This window comes from Argopecten irradians, chromosome 5 (assembly GCF_041381155.1).
Source record: "Argopecten irradians isolate NY chromosome 5, Ai_NY, whole genome shotgun sequence".
Classification (NCBI taxonomy): domain Eukaryota; kingdom Metazoa; phylum Mollusca; class Bivalvia; order Pectinida; family Pectinidae; genus Argopecten; species Argopecten irradians.
Genome location: NC_091138.1, coordinates 10886879 through 10907331, shown reverse-complemented (window position 1 = coordinate 10907331; position 20453 = coordinate 10886879). Strand labels below are relative to the sequence as shown.

Below are 20453 nucleotides of genomic sequence, written 5' to 3'. Positions count from 1 at the left end.
AAGTAAGCCTCATTTCCATTATGCGTTTCGCTAAATTTAAATTTTGTGTTTTGTTTTAACCATAGCAGCCATAATGTTTTAGTGACAGTAGAATTGAGCACATCGACTTGCATACGATTTAACATGGATTTAACAATATATGGGTAATGTAATACAAATATTTTTGCAGGAATGGATTAATATATAATCAGCAAGTAAGTAAATCAGTAATCGTTTATATATCTTGCAATTTAAATTGTCTTAGATACGTTTAAACCCAGCAACAAAAAACAGGGCACTGCCAGCAACATGGTGGACATACGGATCTTGTATGAGGTCGCATATCCACCCAATGTAATCAGGTGGAATAAGACCTCATACACTTGTAGGAGTAATATGGTGTCATGATAGGCACCTTCGATTTGTGATCACACTAAATCGCACTGGTAGAACTTGAGAAGAAGTTCAAAATGTATTTTCAAGATGGCGACTGTGGCAGTCATCTTGGATTTCAGATTGACCCATAAAATAACAACACTTTGTCAGGACCATGTCAGGATCATTTTATGCAAGTTTCAGCTAAATCACAATTTGGTAGAACTTCAGAAGTTCAAAATGTGAAAAGTTAACGCACAATGGCTGAAAAATGGTGACTATAGATCAGATGACCTAAAACCTATTATTGATATTCCACTTCCAATAATATGCACCAGTATTTTATGTTACAAAATAAACTTCATTATACCGCCTACTTAAACAGTGGTGTCTACGGATATCTATCGAGTGATTCAGAAACATAACATTGTATTTATATATACAGTATGTAATGTACATTTGTATTGTATTTCAGCTGAAACGTATCAGGTGACGGGGAACTAAACCACTGTACATACATTCCCCAAGTCTGTAAGACATAAATGCCCCCACCTCCACTATTACTCCACATTATATCAAAGAATGATAGGACGAGACAAATTAGCAGTAATTATTTCTCCTATACTTCATAAGATAATTATGCTGTTGCTAGAAAAAATATCATCTCTTACAAAGGGAGGGTAAAACAGCGAGCTCACACACACTAGACAATTATGTGACAACAGAAATACATGCGGCATAACTGCAGTGTGCATTGTCTATGACATCATCAATTTTGACGTTTCTTACCTGTAATAGTGTGACAAAAAAACTTGAAAGCGACTGAAATTTCATCATTTTTCTTTCACGTTTTGGGGAAAAAATACTCAAATCTGGCTCATGGGCTTGTCAGTGGACAGGGATATCTCAATCTTCGTGTAAGATTTTGGCTTGCCAGCACTTAGCAAAGCCTTACACTCGGGAGATACTTTTACAGCTCTCATAGATTATACACTATACAGACAAATTTCCCTGCACTTAATTTACAGAACTGTGAGCTGAATTAAATACATGTACAACACATCCCCAAAGTGTCATTCTAACAGGCAACTCAGTAATAAGCTGCAAAGCGTTCCTATTACCACCATGCTCAATAAACACAGTTATCTACCTTGACTTTCCTTGGCCCTTCGCCTGTGGATCCTCTCTGTTTCTTTGGAGTCAGCATGTTGAACACTCGCTCCAGACTACCAAACACAGAACCCTTCCTGGTCTTGTTGGCGGAGCCAGGCGTGTCCGGTTCCATGCCTCGCTGTAATCCCTCATCCACGGATGAAGCCCTGTTATAGTTATCCACATGTCTAAAATATCACAATCAACATCTTACAATTCCTCAGTAACGCCCTGATTGGATCCTTTACACGTAAAGCAAAAGCCAAGCAGTGCGCTCTGATTGTAGTTGTTTGTGTATATTACAAATAATATGAATAGCTAATATTTTCTACTACATGTACTTTTGTATACCCATTTTTAAAAACTAATGAGTATGAAAACAGATATAAAGCAGCAACAGTTGAACTTTGTTAACTCAGAACTGTATTCCATCTTTGCATATTACAGAGTTACCTGCCCTTGCAGGTTGATATTGATTGTCATGTGTTTCAGAGGGTAACATCATACTTTTCAGAGAAAATGACATGAGTTGTGCTCACAAAAGAATAACATCACAATGTATACCTACCCAAAAGGGAGATAACTCTGTAATATGTAAAGATGGAATAACTTGACTACCTTTTTATTTCAAAGTGTTGTGTTTACTTCAAATAGTATACTTTGAATAAGTTAACAAGTCTTGACTGTTACATAAATACTTGTATATGCACAACTCACTATATAAGAGTATACTGTACAATAGATGTTCATGGAGGCATTGCAAAAAAGTAATTAGCTATAAAACTTCAAAAGTTATGACAAAAGGACCCAGTTTCAGAAACATTACTGAACTTTATGAAATTCTTTTAGCTTAAAGATGCTCCACCGCTGACAAATGGTATTTTTTCACTATCAAAAACAGGAGCAAACGATTTAGTATTTTTCTTCAGTTACAAAATTTATTTACTTTACACCATTACCACCATTGAAAAGTTTTAGCTTCTAATTTTAATTCAAGTTTAAAATATAAAAAATAATAAATTGCATCCCGAAAAAATTCCCTGGCACTATATCCTATGTGGAATGAAGTACTGATCGCGCATGCACCAAAAGCAAAACAAAATATTTTATATTATTTTTGTGTTTATTAGACATACATATACACGATTAAACACCAGGTATTGTTCAAATAATGAATATCATTTATGCTCGTTCGGCGGTGGAGCATCTTTAAATTCCCTATAGAAAAGCATCATAGAAGTTAAGGAATAAAATTTATCTTGAGGAGCATTCCCTAACATCTGTATTGTATGGAGAATTTTAAGTGAATTCATTAAAAGTTAAAGAATGCTTGTGAAACAGGACCCATAATGTGTTGATAGCAACTAAAACTACTCCACTGTTTACAGTAAGCTCTATATACTACACCAACAACACCCATCTATTGTTGTCTTATCTTAAAGTATCGAAATATCAAATGTATGCATGTTTGTTTTTAAGTACCTATAAATACATAAGGTTACATAGAAAAACGATCACCATATTTGAATTTGTTAAGGGCTGTTCCAGCAAAACATATATGGCACCCAGGGAAGGCACTTTAAAAAATAGTGTGTGCCATGGTGGGTTCAAAATAATATCACTTCTGTGCCAGGGTGGCTTTTCAATAAAATCACATATGTGGATGGGTCTATCTGAAGCAATTTTTAAGATAAAATACAAAATTTGTATTTTATAATTTTGCTGTCAGTCATCCTGACTACCAAATTAACTGTTGAGAACAATTTTAATTTCTGACAATATTAATGTGTTGTTCATATCTTCAATAAACAAGAGGCCCATGGGCCTTAACGGTCATCTGACTATTAGTACAATACAAAGATTAAAGATTAAAGATTTTAGCCTATTTGACCCCTATGACCTTGAATGAAGATCAAGGTCATTCATTTGAACAAACTTGGTAGCCCTTCATCCCAGCATGTGACAGGCCTAATATCAGGTCTCTAGGCCTCTTACTTATTCAAAAGAAGTTGTTTAAAGGATTTTAGCCTATTCGACCCCTGTGAGCTTGAATGAAGGTCAAGGTCATATATTTGAACAAACTTGGTATCCCTTCATCCCAGCATCCTACAGGCCCAATATCAGTACCCTAGGCCTTATGGTTCTTGAGAAGAAGTCGTTTAAAATTTTTAGCCTTTTTGACCTTGAATGATGGTCAAGGTCATTCATTTGAACAAACTTGGTAGCCCTTCATCCCAGCATGTCACAGGCCCAATACCAGTACCCTGGGCCTTCTGGTTCTTGAGAAGAAGTCGTTTAAAGATTTTAGCCTATTTGACCCCTATGACCTTGAATGAAGGTCAAGGTCATTTATTTGAACAAACTTGGTAGCCCTTCATCCCAGCATGCTACAGGCCTAATATCATGTCTCTAGGCCTCTTAGTTATTCACAAGAAGTTGTTTAAAGGATTTTAGCCTATTTGACCCCTGTGACCTTGAATGAAGGTCAAGGTCATTTATTTGAACAAACTTGGTAGCCCTTCATCCCAGCATCCTACAGGCCCAATATCAGTACCCTGAGCCTTCTGGTTTTTGAGAAGACGTCGTTTAAAGATTTTAGCCTATTTGTCCCCTATGACCTTGAATGAAGGTCAAGGTCATTTATTTGAACAAACTTGGTAGCCCTTCATCCCAGCATCCTACATGCCTAATATCATGTCTCTAGGCCTCTTAGTTATTTACAAGAAGTTGTTTAAAGGATTTTAGCCTATTTGACCCCTTTGACCTTGAATGAAGGTCAAGGTCATATATTTGAACAAACTTGGTAGCCCTTCATCCCAGCATGTCACAGGCCCAATATCAGTACCCTGGGCCTTCTGGTCTGGAGAAGAAGTCGTTTAAATATTTAAGCCTTTTTGACCCCTTTAACCTTGAATGAAGGTTAAGGTCATTCATTTGAACAAACTTGGTAGCCCTTCATCCCAGCATGCCACATCAGGGGTGTAAAAATCCACTAGCCCGACGCCCGGGGCTACCAAATTTTCAACTTGGGCTAGTGGAAATTTTAGCCATACTAGCCCGGGGCTAGTGACTTTTTTCAAAGATATTTCAAAACGAAAAACATCAATATTAAGTCATAATAACACTTTAAAACATCTTAATCTGGAATCATGTTGTCTAATTTGTTGACGACTGTAGACCTCCCGATCACCACAATGTATATAGTGATGCATAGCATTTCATGTGAAAGTTACGTAATTTGCAACTCAAGTTCTAGACAAACAATATACAAACCATCAAATAAGTCATCTCAGCTATCAGATCAGTAAATTTTAATAGTTACAAAAACGATGTTAAAGAACTGGAATCTATTCCTCAAAAAGTCGGCAGCAAAGCCATTCCTGCAGCAGGCAGCCATATTTGTTATGGTTATTCTAATATCCGGGTCAAAGGTCGGGAATCCAGATTCCGGTTTCAGGATTTAAAAAAAATCTAAAAATTATGTTCTAGAAATATCACAGATCAAAGATTTTCTTGATGTTTATTTTAGTTATTCACAAGAAGTTGTTTAAAGGATTTTAACCTATTTGACCCCTTTGACCATGAATGAAGGTCAAGGTCATTCATTTGAACAAACTTGGTGGCCCTTCATCCCAGCATCCTACAGGCCCAATATCAGTACCCTGGGCCTTCTGGTTCTTGAGAAGAAGTCGTTTTAAAGATTTTAGCCTTTTTGACCCCTTTGACCTTGAATGAAGGTCAAGGTAATTCATTTGAACGAACTTGGTAGCCCTCCATCCCAGCATATCACAGGCCAAATATGAGTACCCTGGGCCTTCCGGTTATCGAGAAGAAGTCGTTTGAATGAAAAGTTTACGGACGGCGCACGACGACGGACGGTGCATGATGACAATAGGTCATCCTGACCCTTTGGGTCAGATGACCTGAAAAGCAATTATTTATTTTCTGGATGTTTTGATATAATAATGACAGAATATTGATCCGAAACAAATTATAATAATTGAAACTTGTCAATGGTACAGAGAAACAATTGATTAGTTTTGGCAAAATACTGTTGTCATCAACTGGTCTTTATTTAAATTCACTGGTACTACTACTAAGTCGAGGAAAAAGTTGCAGTTCACAAGCTTAATTGTGAATGTACAGATGTCTACTCTTGCATTACCCATGTGAAACACTTTGGTATCTTTAGTAGAATTTCCACTGGTTCTACGAGGATTTTACCTTTATACAAATTAAGAAAAGATGCAGCACATCCAACAATAGTGCACTGCACCATATACAGTACAATTTTGTCAGGGGACTCTTCAGGGATGCTAGAAATCAAAGTATGTAAATCCAAAAAGATATTGGAGCTAAATAAAAAAAAAATGCTTCTATGTCATGGTCTCTTTCACAAAAAAATAGATATGTGAAGGGGTCAACAAAATTGAAAATCACTTCTATTTGTGAGTCTCCCAATTTCAAAGTGCCTCCCCCCCCAACCATATATGTTTTGGTGGAACAGCCCTAACAAAGTTCAAGATATCTTGGCCTTGTTATAGTTGTTTGTTGTCTGTCTGACAGTTACAGGTTTTCACTAATATTCAATGCAGTTATCAGGTAATTGTGTAGGCTCAATAGGCATGTTTATTTTCTCTGACATTTCCAGGTATTGTCCTTATCATAATATGTGATCAACATTCAATGTTTCAAAGTGAATAAAGTAGTTTCAGGACTTAAGTTGTTACATGAGCAGTTATATATTTATAAGTATAGCAGATAGTTATATAGTGGTTCAGAGAGTTTTATCTTTATAGTATAGACAGACTATAGGCAGTATTGGTTGTAGATTATATTCCAGTGTAACTTATACCACAATATGTGTACATAACACCATCAAGATAATCAGCAAAAAGGGCCGTGAAGCTTTAAATATACTCATGTGTTATTTACACACCGGGAATTATGGTATGTTTATCTTGCTGTTAATTGACAAGTGAGAAGATAGCCCTACAAAGTGAAATTTCTTTCGCCAAATAAGATTTTCTGGAGCCAAATTAAAAGAAATGTAAATTTGATTTTTAAAATGAAGAATTATCTCCCTTTCTAATAAATATTAGTTTAGGTAAGTATTGAAATGTATTGATTAAACAAACACGAATGAAAGGTTTATTTTTCAAGATGTATCATTTAGTAAAATATTTCTAAGCATTTTTTTGTTCTTTTTAAAAAAAATCAACATTAATTTACTGAATTTCATATACACATTACAGATTTTCTAAAATTAATCCCCAAATAATTATATCTGAAAAATCAAAATAAGTAAAACAGGTGAGTAATTATAAAATTAAAAGCGAAATTTTATTGTTTTGATTTATTTGAAATCATTCTGATTTTTTTGGCTGTAAAAAAGCATGTGCACTTAAAAATGTTTTGTTTTTTTCCCAAATCCTTATATCTTCATCTGTATTATTTAATTAATGGATAAATCATATCTCTTAAAATCGTAATTTGTGGGCCTTTGGAACTCGAAGAAGAAAACTATGTGTTAATTTTCATTTACTTGGTGTTTAATGTTGAAATATATGTACGAAAATCCGAAATTTATTGACTTCCGGTTCAGATATTAGTGTTGACTTCTACCCAAAACAAACCAAAATGGCGACTGAGCCATGTGCTCAATCGATCTTGTCTGCTTTACATTCAAAGGCACAGTATAGATAAAATGGTTTTGAATGACATATATGACAATAATTTTCACATCTTGTTTTGTTCTTTGTGATGATTTTATTGTCAACTTAGCTTACCAAGCTGTAACAAGCTTCCAGGCACAAGAGTTTGACGTTCTGTCAATAAGATATGGTATCAATATATAAAAAATACCCCTATATACTATATAAAAACACCAGGAATGAAATGCATCGCTGATTCGCTGGCCAAATTTTTCACCACTTTGCATTTCATTCCTGGTGTTTTTATATACAGTGGAACTCGGTTAATACGAACTCGAAGAGACTGAGATAAAACTTTGAGTAATCCGAGAGTTCGAATTAAGCGAGTTCTCATATCTACTGACAATCTCTTTACTAGGTAAATACAAATTGTATAGACTAGTTCCATGTCGTAAAATGATGTGAACAAGAGAGATGTCAAAATCGCCGATGATAGTTGCAAAATTATAACAATAAAACCTAGATATATTTTGAAATGCTGTTCTACAGCAGATTTATGAAAAAGAAAATCGGCATTTTCGGCGAACTTGTTGTCCAAAAAATCTTATTTTGAGTTATATGAACATTTTTTGTATAATTTTTATCATTTGAACTCATTTCTGTCGCCAAAAAAAATCGCCAAAGTCATAATTTTATCGCCAATGAAATAAAAAGTCTAGCAATAGACAACTTTTTTCACAAGCGCAGATACTGGATTTAAATTTCCCGGCTTTATTTATCAGAATGCGATTTCATTGGCTAAGCGACATCACGTGATCGATGACCCCTTTTTTTTGAGTGTAAACCCCATAGGGGTCAAATTTTCAGCTGACCGCCATCTTTAATTCCTCCAGCCGTTTCAGAAAACTTCTACATATAGATCACAGAAAACATTTTCAATACTCCCACCTCAACCCATATACTGTAATTTCATGCAACTGATTTCCTGAGATGTGGATTATGCAAACTGTTGATATTTAATTTTGTTTGCCATATAATATTCACAGAAAATACAAGTTAAAAGTGTTAAATAACCTTAAAATAACTTTTAATAAATATTCGGCCATCCAAAGATGAGCATGAGCCATTTTCCGCCAATCCCTTGTTGTGTCATTTTCTCTGAGTAAACAGAGCTTGCTGTCATTTAATTATGTAGAGATGTTAGGGTTGAACACGCAGATAAGTGAAAAAACATTTTTTACGCATAATTCGACATTGGCGACTGCTGGCGTGAACTCAGCGCTTGTTTATTTTATTCAAATGTCAATTGTTACTTAATTAAGCAAGCATACAAAACATGTAGGATGATACATTAGTTAAGTGATTGATAGTTATTCTTTATAGTATTAATGTTCACTACCCAATATGTTGTGTACACATGTATATAGGTAAGGGGAGGTAATAAGGGACAGTGACTTTCAAAATGATATTATCAAAAGAAGATGTTCTTCTGAAGAAGTTCATTCCTGACTATTGGAACCAAACATACTAAATATTACATTGTATACTCTAGTTTAAGTTGAATACTCTACTTATAACTGTCATCTTTGACCTTTTAAAGATTTATTTGAGATATAAAAATACAGAAAGTTAATCCAACACACTTACTTTTTGCTGGCATTGAGTGGCTCGTCCTTGGGCAGGTTATTGAGCTGTGAATCATACGAGCGAGATGGAGAAAGTGTTGAGTTCAGATAGGACATATCAGATTTTTTCCCAGGAGTACATACTGAAAAGAAATCAAACACCAGCCAGAAATTAAAATGTGAAATAAAACATCAGATATAATTCTTCCATTATAGTAATTATAAGAAATAGTTGCAACACACCATTTTTTTGGCATTTGTTGCAGATCACTAGGAAACCTAATTGTCTGTAGGTATACTATTCAATCGGTTTACACCTTATAACACACACACTTAGGCTGGTTCCCCAATATATAACAAAGAACAATACTGAAAATGCTAGATTGGCTATCTAAATACAGTGCCCTAAATTAATGTTACTTGGTATCAAATTTCGTTCAAAATACTAATACAATAATAATGTAGGATATTTCCCCAAGCTTAACTCCACTTTTATGAAATAAGCTGTGTTCAAAATAATATGAAAATGATAAGCAATTAATGCCATTATCTTTATTTGTCATTATGAATAGCTTGTTAAATTATATGTTTACTGAGGCAGATAAATGGCATAGTGGTATTGGGCATATAGGAAGGAAAATGAAACCTATTAAACCTTTTGGGTAAAATTAAGTAATATATAATATATATAAACAAGATTTACTAGAATCATCTATTGTTGTTGGGAGTTGTTTGGCCATGAGTGGTGACCTCGGCTTTGGTGGGGGTTCAAGGACCATCTCCTTCGGAGTCTTTATCACAGACTTAGGCTTGGGTGTTCTGTAGCTTGGTGTTTGAGGGATTAGAAAGTCTTTTTTATTGTCCATTGGTGAATTCTCCTTGTCTTCGTCCTTGGCACCAAACTTCAGTCGTTCTCTAGCTCGTGGCCGTCCCCTCTCTTCACAACCATACGGTGTTGGCCTTGGGCCTAGATCACAGTTTTGTTGTTGAGATTGGCGCTCTTTTGGAGTCAGAGCCATCCTTGGTGAAGCCTCTATGTGTCCAGTAGGGTCGGCACTCAGACTTCTCGCCTGTAGAAGTAGAAGTACTTATAAAAGCAATCATGATGCACTGGTTGGATTTGATATGGTACCACCTGAAGGGAACTATTACCATAGTAATGTCTTGATAAGTTGGCTTACAGTATACAATAATACCCCATGGGTATATATATAAATAATGCCTAAATTAACGGTCTGCCAGAAAGGCACGCTAATATCCAGGTAATTGGTACTGGGAAAGTTTATATCCAGGTAATGAGCTTTGTCTTATTTCCTATTTACAGGAGAACTGACCCTATTCTTTCCAGGTGTGTCCTCATGTGACTGTGATCTGTTTTTCTGGAAGAGGCGGACTGGTCGGCCCTTTAACTTTTTCTCAAACAACAGGAAGTAGGTAGCTGTCAGGTAGTCATACTTCCACTGGAAATAATCAGAATATTAATTTAAGTAAAGGCATTGAAAAACAAATGATATCTGTTTCCTAACATCATTTTCAAAAATGAATGTCTTTCTTTTCTTCTCATCATTCATAAAATTAGTTAATATGTATGTGTTAAACATGAAAAACACAAAACAAAGGTAAGCTTTATCTGTCAACTGTTTTCTTCTCGATTGATTTGATACCTTTAATTTACCTCTCATAATAAAACATTTAATTGTTTATTTATGTATTTATATATTTTCCATTAGCATTCTCTATGCTAAATTCCAGCAGTAATTTTACCTAGAAGGCCCACTAATTAACACACTATGATAAATCCTCCAATAGAAGTATCATTTACCTCTGATACAGTACTTTCCATGTCTTTCTTTGTTTTACCATAGTGGACTGCTAGTTCTGTTATACAGTCATCATCTAATAATTTTCTCTGAAACATAAGAAGTTACATGTACGCATACACATTAAGAATGTACTCCTCGGAGAAGTCAAAATTTTCTTGTATTAAACTTTTTTTCCTCATATAGTTTTTCGGAAAAAGGAGTTCATACCATAAAAGAAAATGAAAGAAAAACATATGTCCGTGTGCTCGTTGTTGAGCTACTGTCACTCAAAGATACCTAGTTGACAAAATATTGGATTTTATGGGAATTTTGCCGTTTTGACCAATTTCCTAATGAGGTGTTTGATATGTATGGATAATTGTACAATTTATTTTCCAGTAGTCTTTTAAAATATACTAGTTTTGATGAATAAGACTTATATTTTTTCTCAGAATAATAATGTCGGCTACCCCTGTTAAAGGCCCGCTACCTTTCCAAAACAAAAAATGAAAGTTTCTAAAAAACAATAATAACACAAGAAAATATATATCAATGGCCTATATATATAGCTAAGATGCAGTAAAACACCACACAAATGCAAGATTTCCTGTGTAGTCTATGTTAACAGTAAAGAGTCATTTCACTGTGTTGACGTCAGGCATAGTGATAGTCAACCGACAACTGTGACTTTACAAAATTATCAATATAATTTTACATTCCCATTTTAAAGACCAAAAGCCATTTCGGAAATGCAGTGTGCCTTTAATACCTAATTATCAGTGTAGATGTGATAAAATCAATGATCACACATTTATAACTCAATTTTTGAGACTAGATGTACATGTACAATTTGTATCTATTGTAAAGGAACTCCTTGTTCTTAAATCTTTACGTTAATAGAGTTAATTTCAAATACTACTGCAGCAACAGTTACAGGCAATTTCACTGTAAATATATTTTTATTCAAATACGAAGAATTTAAAGGGACAAGTCAGTTTAAGAGAACATTAAAATTTGAAGATACATCGGAAAAAACCCGTTATAATGGAAATTAGATCAGCCGGTTTTACTGTGATATGCCAGAAAAGCCCATGATGGCTTGTGAAATGTTAAAACTCGCTCGCTGGCTACCATTACACATTGTGGTCGAACATCTTGTATGCCGAACCCTGCCCCTTGCTTGTAGAGTAATGCTACTTTTGTCTAAAACTGCCCAAATCGCTCTGACAGCAGTGTGTTTACCTTATTAGGTGATTTGTCTTGCCTAAAAAATCATTTTATCACCTTCACAGTGGTTATGTAGTTCATTTGTTTAACGTGCGTGACATTGACTTGGATAAGGGTACAGCGTACATATTGTACCTGCTTAATCGTATTGATCAACAATTTATAATTACAACGGCATCAATTAAATACTTTACAGTTATGAGAAATTTGTCAATATTTTTTGTTATATGGTAGAACAATACATTTATGCCATATTTTGCTTCTTGGTTATGTAAAAGAATTAGCCTGAGTGACATGTCCCTTTTATATGTTAGGGTTATTTCAGAACTTAACTGTTACTTACACATTCATTTGTACACTCACATAAAATGACAAACTGAAAGCCTACCTGTGAGAACTACATTGATAGAATAATGAGAAAGGAATCATGAATACTCATAAAAAGGCTCACTTTAAGAGCTAAGTTGTGAGAGCTTGTCTGAGGCCTTACTTTGTATTTACTCTGCCACTCCACAGGGATGTTGAAGCTCTTTGTGAGCCAGGGGTGATTTATGAGCTGTTGTATTGTGATCCTCCTCTTTGGGTCCACCTTTAACATTAATGCTATCAGGTCCTTGCTCTCATCTGACAGCCAGGACGGTGAGTCGTACTTCCCACTCTACAACAAAAATGGTACTAATAATAGAATACAGTCTCTCTTGAAACAGACATACAGTGAAACCTGTGTAATGAGACACCCCAAGGCAGGGTTCTCGTTAAAAGCTGGTTTCCGGCAAAAACAGCCATCTATTTCCGTGTTTACAAACGGCTATTTTTGTCAGAAATAAGTATTGGCCACCACGGAGGCCTATGGCCCCCAACCACCTATTATTAATTTTCAACCATCTTTTAAAAAACTTAGTGAAAACCCTGCAAGGGACGGACAAAAATGTGTCTTATTAGACAGGTGTCTTATATACAGGATACCGAAGGATCGTGACACCATATTATGTATAACATATACTATGAAATATTGGAAAAAATACTGCATTAATTAGAGCTTAATTAAATTAGATTTAGATGTTTGACAATTATGAATGTACTTTTCATCACAACAGAAGCACTTACAAATTACTAAAATATTCTTAATCTGTTACAGTAGTAGTCAAAATGTATTTTAGAGAGAGAAAACAAAAGTAAATTTTTTTGAAATTTGATTTATTTAAAGGAGGTGTTGCATATAGACTGAAAATCCGCCCACGATAATTTTTTGATTTTTGAATTTAAATTAATTAATTGCATTAATACACATATGTCTATAATACTTAAACCCAATTGGACCATTATTAGGACTACAGCGCCCCCTACATTAACACTGGTAAATCTAAAGCCTCTTGGGCCTTTTACCTGGCATAAGTCATAGTAAAAACACTTAAATCACGTTTTTCTTATGATTAAAAATACCACATAAAATTGCCTTTTTAACGACATATCACACTTGGCTGTATCCAATTCATTTTATCACAAATGGAACGTAAATATCAAATTTGACAAAAAATACGACTTTTTGAAGTTTTCAATTTTTCGTTTGAGCAACAGAATAAGTAAGGCACTGCTCGAGTACCCTAAAATTTTGATGTTTAAAATTATATTCAGGTTATCATCGTTTCACCATAAACAGCTCAAATGGATGAATCACTGGATATGCCACGTTTTTTTAGGTTTATTTCGTCTACCCCCTGTATTTTCCATAATATCAAAGTACTGAGAGTACACTGTCAAATATTACCGACTTTACTGTAAGAGTAGAATGTGATGATGAGTTGCGTATTTCAACAAAACCTGGAAATTATCATCATAAACTCATGTTTATAATATTTTTTAGAAATTCTACTTATCCGTTTTGAAACAGTGGGACATATAATACTGACAGTTATGATTTAACATATATAAAATGCCATGTTGCATTCCAGAAACTGTATAAGCATTAAGGTAATAAATATGACAGTATATGTCCTTTGCCCATTGTTAACGGAAACCATCAATGTTGCCATCGACTCAGGTAGGATGTTAGAATTGCACCTGCTATACCCATTGCATGATCGTAAAAGGCGACTAAATTTGGTACCTTTTTTGCTAGCGTCAGTCAGACATCAGACGAGGCGCTATGTCTCATTTCACCTTTAGTATCGCGAAATAATACCATCAAAAAGTTTACCAGGTACTGATTACAAGTTAAAAGTTTTTCCTCATCAAACATCCTTCATGAAAGTGCATGCTTGCTAGATTATCTAATGAAAGTTCTAGAAACGCTCTAAAAAGTTCTAAAACAGTTTTACAACTGTTCTAGAACAATACTACAACTGTTCCAGTAAGGTTCTACAATGTTAAATGAGACTTTTTCAGAAATGTTCTGAAAATATTCTAGAAATGTTCTAGAACTGCTCCAGTTTCTTAATTCCAGAATAGTTCTAGAATTGTTCTAGAACATTACTCTAGAACAATCTAGAACACTGTTCTAGAACAGTTCTAGAGCATCGTTCTAGAAAACTTTGTAGAACGATTCTATAATTCCTTTAGAATAATTCTAGAACACTTCTAGAACTCTTTCCGGAACCATTCTGGAGCAGTTCTAGAACTGTTCTAGAAATCCTTGCAGGGGTATAAGCAACACATTCCCACTCAGTCACATTATACTGACAACATGCGAACCAGTCGTCCTATTCCCTTAATGCTGAGTGCTAAGCAGGGTGAAACGTGTGTCTCGGCCAGGTGACAGAACCCAGAGCCTACCTCACAGGGGCGAGCTCTCAACCGAAGGCCAAATGTGAGGCGGTGTCAAGGAAGACGTTAGGAAATATAAATTAAGTTAGGAAGAAGAGATGCTATGATACGATCCTAAATTTAGTCGCCTTTTACGATCATGCACTAGGGGCAGTAGGTACAATTTTAACGTCCTACCTGCGGGACCGCGTTTTCATCTAAGTTCATTTTAATGTCATAAGTTCATATAACCCTAAGGGTCAGGATGACCTATAGTCACCATGCTTTGTCCATTGTCTTGCGCTGTTCGCGTTTCCTCGTTCGTATAAACTTTTCATTGAAACAACTTCTTCTCAATATCCGAAAGGCCCAAGAAACTGATATTAGGCATGTAGAATGCTGGAATGATTGACCACCAAGTTTGCAGAAATAAATTACCTTGACCTTCATTACCTTGACCTTCATTCAAGGTCACATAATTCAAAAAGACTAAATCTTTAAACGATTTCTTGTGAATAACTAAGATACCTAGATACCTGATATAAGGGGTGTAGTATGCTGGCACGAAAGACTACCACATTCATTTAAGGTTGCAAGGGTCAAATAGGCTAAAACCTTTAAATGACTTATTGTGAATAACTAAGAGGCATTGGAATCTGATATTGGGATTGTAGAATGATAGCTTAAACGACTACTTCTTGTGAATAACTAAGAGGACTAGAGACCTGATATTGTACATGTAGCATGTTGGGGTGAAGGGCAAATGTTCCTAAATCATCTTGCCCGATAGGTCAGGGTGACCTATAGTGATCGTACTTCGTGCGCCGTCGTTCATAAACTTTTCATTCAAACAACTTCTTCTCAATAACTGAAAGGCATTGATACATAATGTTAGACCTAACATATTCTCAAATAAAGGACTACAAAGATATTTGTCAAATGAATGACCTTGACGTTAATTGAAGACCACAGGGTTGAAATTGCCAAACATAAACGACTTCTTGACAAAAACTAAGACGCCTTGCAGTATGCTGGAATAAAGGGCTTCAGACAGGTCAAATGTATGAAAATCTTCAAACAGCTTTTCAATATATGAAAGGCCTAAATAACTCAGATAGTGGGTCTGTAAAATTCTGCATGATTTGTTTACTTGACCTACTTTCATAGTAACATTTTTTAACTATATCAGACACCAAGAACGTCAATTGAAGAGTTCCTAGCGTGCAATATCTTATTTGGTGCCCCAAAAAAGTTGAGCAATTTTAGTCCACTGGATTCTTTTTTCATTACTGTATAGTTTGACCATGTTTTATTGTGTGAATAATAGTCAGACATGGGCTGTTTGACTCACGAATGAAATCCTAGTTATCCATGACATGCTTATGACATCAGAACAGCAGTATATCCTTTTGAGAAATATCTAAGGTCAACATATAAGTTACATCGATATACGTTTCGCTAAATGGAACATTTGCTTAGTAGTAAGTAAATAAACCCATGAAGACAGATATAGGAAATACTTCTGACGATTGGTGTAGGAAATGTAAGTCATATTGACCTTATTTTGCTTTATGACACAACGTATTGTCTAGTTCAATATATGACCCTAAAATTAACATTTTGTGATATGTAGGCAAAACAAGTTTTTATTTAGATGTAGATCAAATGTCAATATACATGTCAGTTTGACCGAACTATGGTACACCATCTTACAGGGGATACGTTTTACTCAACTATGACGTCGCTAATGCGGCTTTTGATACATGATAGAGCCGAGAGAAGGACAGCTTTCGTTTAACATTTTTAACACTCAGTACTCTCAGTACTTTGATATTGGGTAAGAAATAAAGGGGGTAGACGTACAAAAGTGCAAAAAAGTCGGCATATCCAGTGATTCATCGACACAATATTTTCATGAGTCAATAAATGATATATGAAGATATTTTTGATTGCTAAAATTTTAGGGTACTCGGGGTTTGTCATTGTTATCTAAGGAATTAATTAAAAACTAATGAAATGAAATTGCTCTATTTTCATGAAAAATTAAGAGCACAACTGGAAATTGCAAGGAAACCCCAACAGATGTGATGAAGTATTGTATATCGTTAAAAAGATAATACGAAATGCTATGTTATTACACCAAAATAATTTATCTTATGGTTTTGTATGCCTTAATATGATACATTAAAGGCGGACAAGTAGGAATCGGACGTAAAACTTACAAAAGGTGGCGCTGTAGTCGCATGATTAATCTATTCATGGAATAAGTACTGTTCCGATATGTATCATGTGCCGATTGATGTATACGCACCAAAAAATTCAAAATCGATCGTGGGCGGCCATGCAACACCTCCTTTTGAATTAATTATAATTTACTATCAAAAATATTAAAATCTAATTATTTATAACTAGTATCTTTTATTTAGATTTTTCATTTTAAATTCACACCAAAAATCAACAATTAATGCCATTGAACACTTTTCTCCATATGTATTTTTAGAATGATTTACGTCAAAATTAATGTAGTCAATACGAAGGTAAAATGTAATCTTTATGGTTATCACTTGCCTTTCTTTCATGATTTTCACGACAATATTCATGCATATTTGGCCTTTTTAAGCTTTGTGTGTGTGGTACTGTTATATAAACATCTTTTGAGCGAAAAGAGGAAAACTAGAGTTATTGCACGGGGCAATATTTACCGTAACACTTGATTTCAGGTATTTTCTCAAATTTATTACTGTATCACCATTAAAATATGATGATCAGGGAATAATTATAGCAACAGCTACCAGTAAAAGAAAATTTCCAAAGTGAATTAAAACGGAAGCATTATTATGAAAAAGTGTGCCATATTGGGTAGCATGCCAATTTGGGTAACATGACGTTACACACATGATATTGACACTGCCAAGCCAAATTAGAAAATACAGCCCCGGTCTGCTAATTAATTAGGATTAGTAGGATGCCGATCAAGGAGTGTTCTCTTCCCTTTTGTTTGTTTAATAATTAAGCCAGTACCCGCCTGGTATGTAGGCAAGACTAGGATCGGCAATTTAGTGACGCAGTATACAGGTCTTGTAAGAAACATGTACAAAAAATGGGTGACATGTTAGACAGGTTGACGCATTAAAAAGGTGAAATATAGAAAATCTCGCGGGAGGACTTTGGATGTGACGCATTAGACAGGGTGACTTAATATACAGGGTGACGCATAGGCAGGTTTGACTGTACACAATTAGAATCACACAAATTCATCACAATTTTGAGTTTTCCGATCCAAAAGTACCAGAAACAGGTATTATAAAAACATTCTCCTCAATCTGTGTCCATAGTGTTCTGATGGATACAAAGGTAAATCTTCACAAAGAACAATTTCAGAAAATTTCACATTGCTTTTAAACGTTTACACCAATATTCTCAAAAACCACTTAAATTAAGAGTTTTTAGCCTATTACCAGAAGCACTCTAGATTTATATAGTCCAGGGGTGTAGAGATCGTAAGTGATCGGAAGCCCTGGAGTATCGAGGATGCACAAAGAACAATTTCAGAAAATTTCACATTGCTTTTAATGTTTACACCAATATCTTCAAAACCACTAAAATTAAGAGTTTTTAGCCCTATATACACCAGAACCACTCTAATTTTTTTCTTATTTCCATCTATGTATCCTTACAGATGCAAAGAACATGACCAAGTTTTAATTCAATTGGAAGTGTCAAAAGTTGAATTAAGTTGTATTGAATTGAAATGGGATTTGAGCTAACAATGACATCTGCATATGGCTACAATTTTAAGGAAAGGGCAATGAAAATTGAATTGAAATGGGATTTGAGCTAACAATGACATCTGCATATGGCTACAATTTTAAGGAAAGGGCAATGAAAATAGCTCCTAATTCACTTACTGTCTTAACTTTCAACCACTGTAAACTGAGCCTTTACAGAATTTTATATCTAGACTTCCATAGTTCTTCTTTATTTGTATTTGAAACATCTACAGTAACTATTTGTTTTAATGCTGTTGTGTATTAAATTGTGTTTTTTGTTTTCAATTCTGACATGACAAGTTATCAGAAAATCGTTAATACCAGTAACATACCGACTATAAACTATTAACTCAAGATTGAATTAGGGCTGTGGATTGTCTAACATGTGGCAATCTGATCCAATCCACGATTCAGAGTTGAACATTCACAGATCGGACCATGAATCACCAGCTAGATACATGCAAAAGATTCAATTGCAGTAGAAGTGTTTTTATTGATAAATCAATAATGGTTTTATTTATTGATAAATGTGTGATTGATAATAAAACCATTTTTAGCAGTTTTACATTCCTTATCATTAAGCAATAGAGTTACATATTGTGAAGTACACCAGCCATAAATCATCATAACAACACATTTTCATTGTTACTGTTATTTTGGTCAACTACAAAAAAACATTGAGATTAACAGAAAAAAATATTTAAAATCTATAAGAGTAGTTACAATTTCATTTGGTTCAAGGCCTATAGTTTTTATTTCTAATCAGGTGATTTATGATTTTGGTCATAATTAGCATACCTTTCACTTTTGACATGGGGTCAATACCATGGTGTCTTTTCATGTGATTTGACAGTGCCGCCAGTATAGGCCAGTTGACTGTCACACGTTTTGCAAATTGCCTTTTTCTCATCATTTTTGGCGATTCCAAAGTACTTCCATACCTTGGATGTAAATTTTGCTGGCAGATTTTTATATCACTCGGCCATCGTAGCAAATGGCTGGATACTAGGACAAGTCTAGCAGACGATGATTACACGTGCGTTTACATCTACAATACTCAGTAGCCTAATATAATATATTAGTATTTTTACATATTTCCGAACCGTAATGAAAGCGATATCGATAATAATCTTTTACATCTCTAGAATTCAATAATTATGTTTTATCATAATTATTTTATGTAGAATTTGCAACATTGCATCGAAGCATGGAACGAAAATAACATGTTGCTGGCTTTACTTCACGCAGCTCTTGTGTACTTCCGGTCTACTTCACAGTGAAAACATCGATGATATTCAGACTTAGTGTATATTCCTTCACATTTTTGAGCTATAACAGCATTAAAGAAGGTGTTATTTTTTGCTTTTGAAAGATCGCGATCCACAAATATCTTTCTCAATAATTCGTGAATACTCGAGTACTCGGATACTCTTTACAGCCCTAATTGAAATATCTAAAATAATATTTTAATGGCCAAATTAATCTTTTGTGTTTCATACCTGTATTTTCCTGTATAGCTGTGGTATTTTTTCATCGTCAAAGGGGAGATAACCACATAGTAGGGCATAAAGCAAGATTCCCATGCTCCATAAATCTGCCTGTAATAAATGATGAAAAAATACAAAATAAAATTGATATTCTTAATTGAAAAGAATAAACTAAAATGGATTTGCTTCAATTGATTACCCATATATGCTACATATCAATAAAATCAAGAAACGGTCTTAAAATGATTTTTGAAAGATTATCAATTATCCTAATGATCATTAACATTAGGTACTAACCTTTAGTTCTAGTTACATCTGATAGGATATACTTGTCTAAAATCCAATCCTTGTTCTCTATCATACTAATAAGTTAGTAACTACTTACTCACCTCTGACCCTACATACTGACCTCTGACTCTATGTACTCACCTCTGAATCTTCATATTCACCTCTGACCCTACTCTCAAGCACTACATACCCACCTCTGACCCTACATACTCACCTCTGGTCCTACATACCAACCTCTGACTCTATATACTCACCTCTGTACTACACCTCTGACCCTACATACTCACCTCTGACCCTACTCTGAAGCACTACATACATCTGATCCTACATACCAACCTCTGACCCTTCATAC

At 34.7% G+C, this 20453-nt stretch overlaps 1 protein-coding gene across 3 annotated transcripts in view; it reads right to left on the bottom strand.

The window, feature by feature from the left end:
- LOC138322829 (maternal embryonic leucine zipper kinase-like) overlaps window positions 1-20453 on the bottom strand; it is a 47548-nt gene that overhangs the window by 17332 nt on the left and 9763 nt on the right. For 2 of the 3 annotated variants that reach the window (XM_069266959.1, XM_069266958.1), the window contains exons 8-14: window positions 19826-19924; window positions 12305-12472; window positions 10608-10694; window positions 10120-10245; window positions 9489-9855; window positions 8808-8928; window positions 1505-1694 (exon numbers count right to left, since the gene is read on the bottom strand). In XM_069266959.1, the coding sequence (XP_069123060.1) occupies window positions 1505-1694; window positions 8808-8928; window positions 9489-9855; window positions 10120-10245; window positions 10608-10694; window positions 12305-12472; window positions 19826-19924 (1158 nt within the window). The remainder of the gene's footprint in view (window positions 1-1504; window positions 1695-8807; window positions 8929-9488; window positions 9856-10119; window positions 10246-10607; window positions 10695-12304; window positions 12473-19825; window positions 19925-20453) is intronic. The other variant, XM_069266960.1, reaches the window with a different exon arrangement.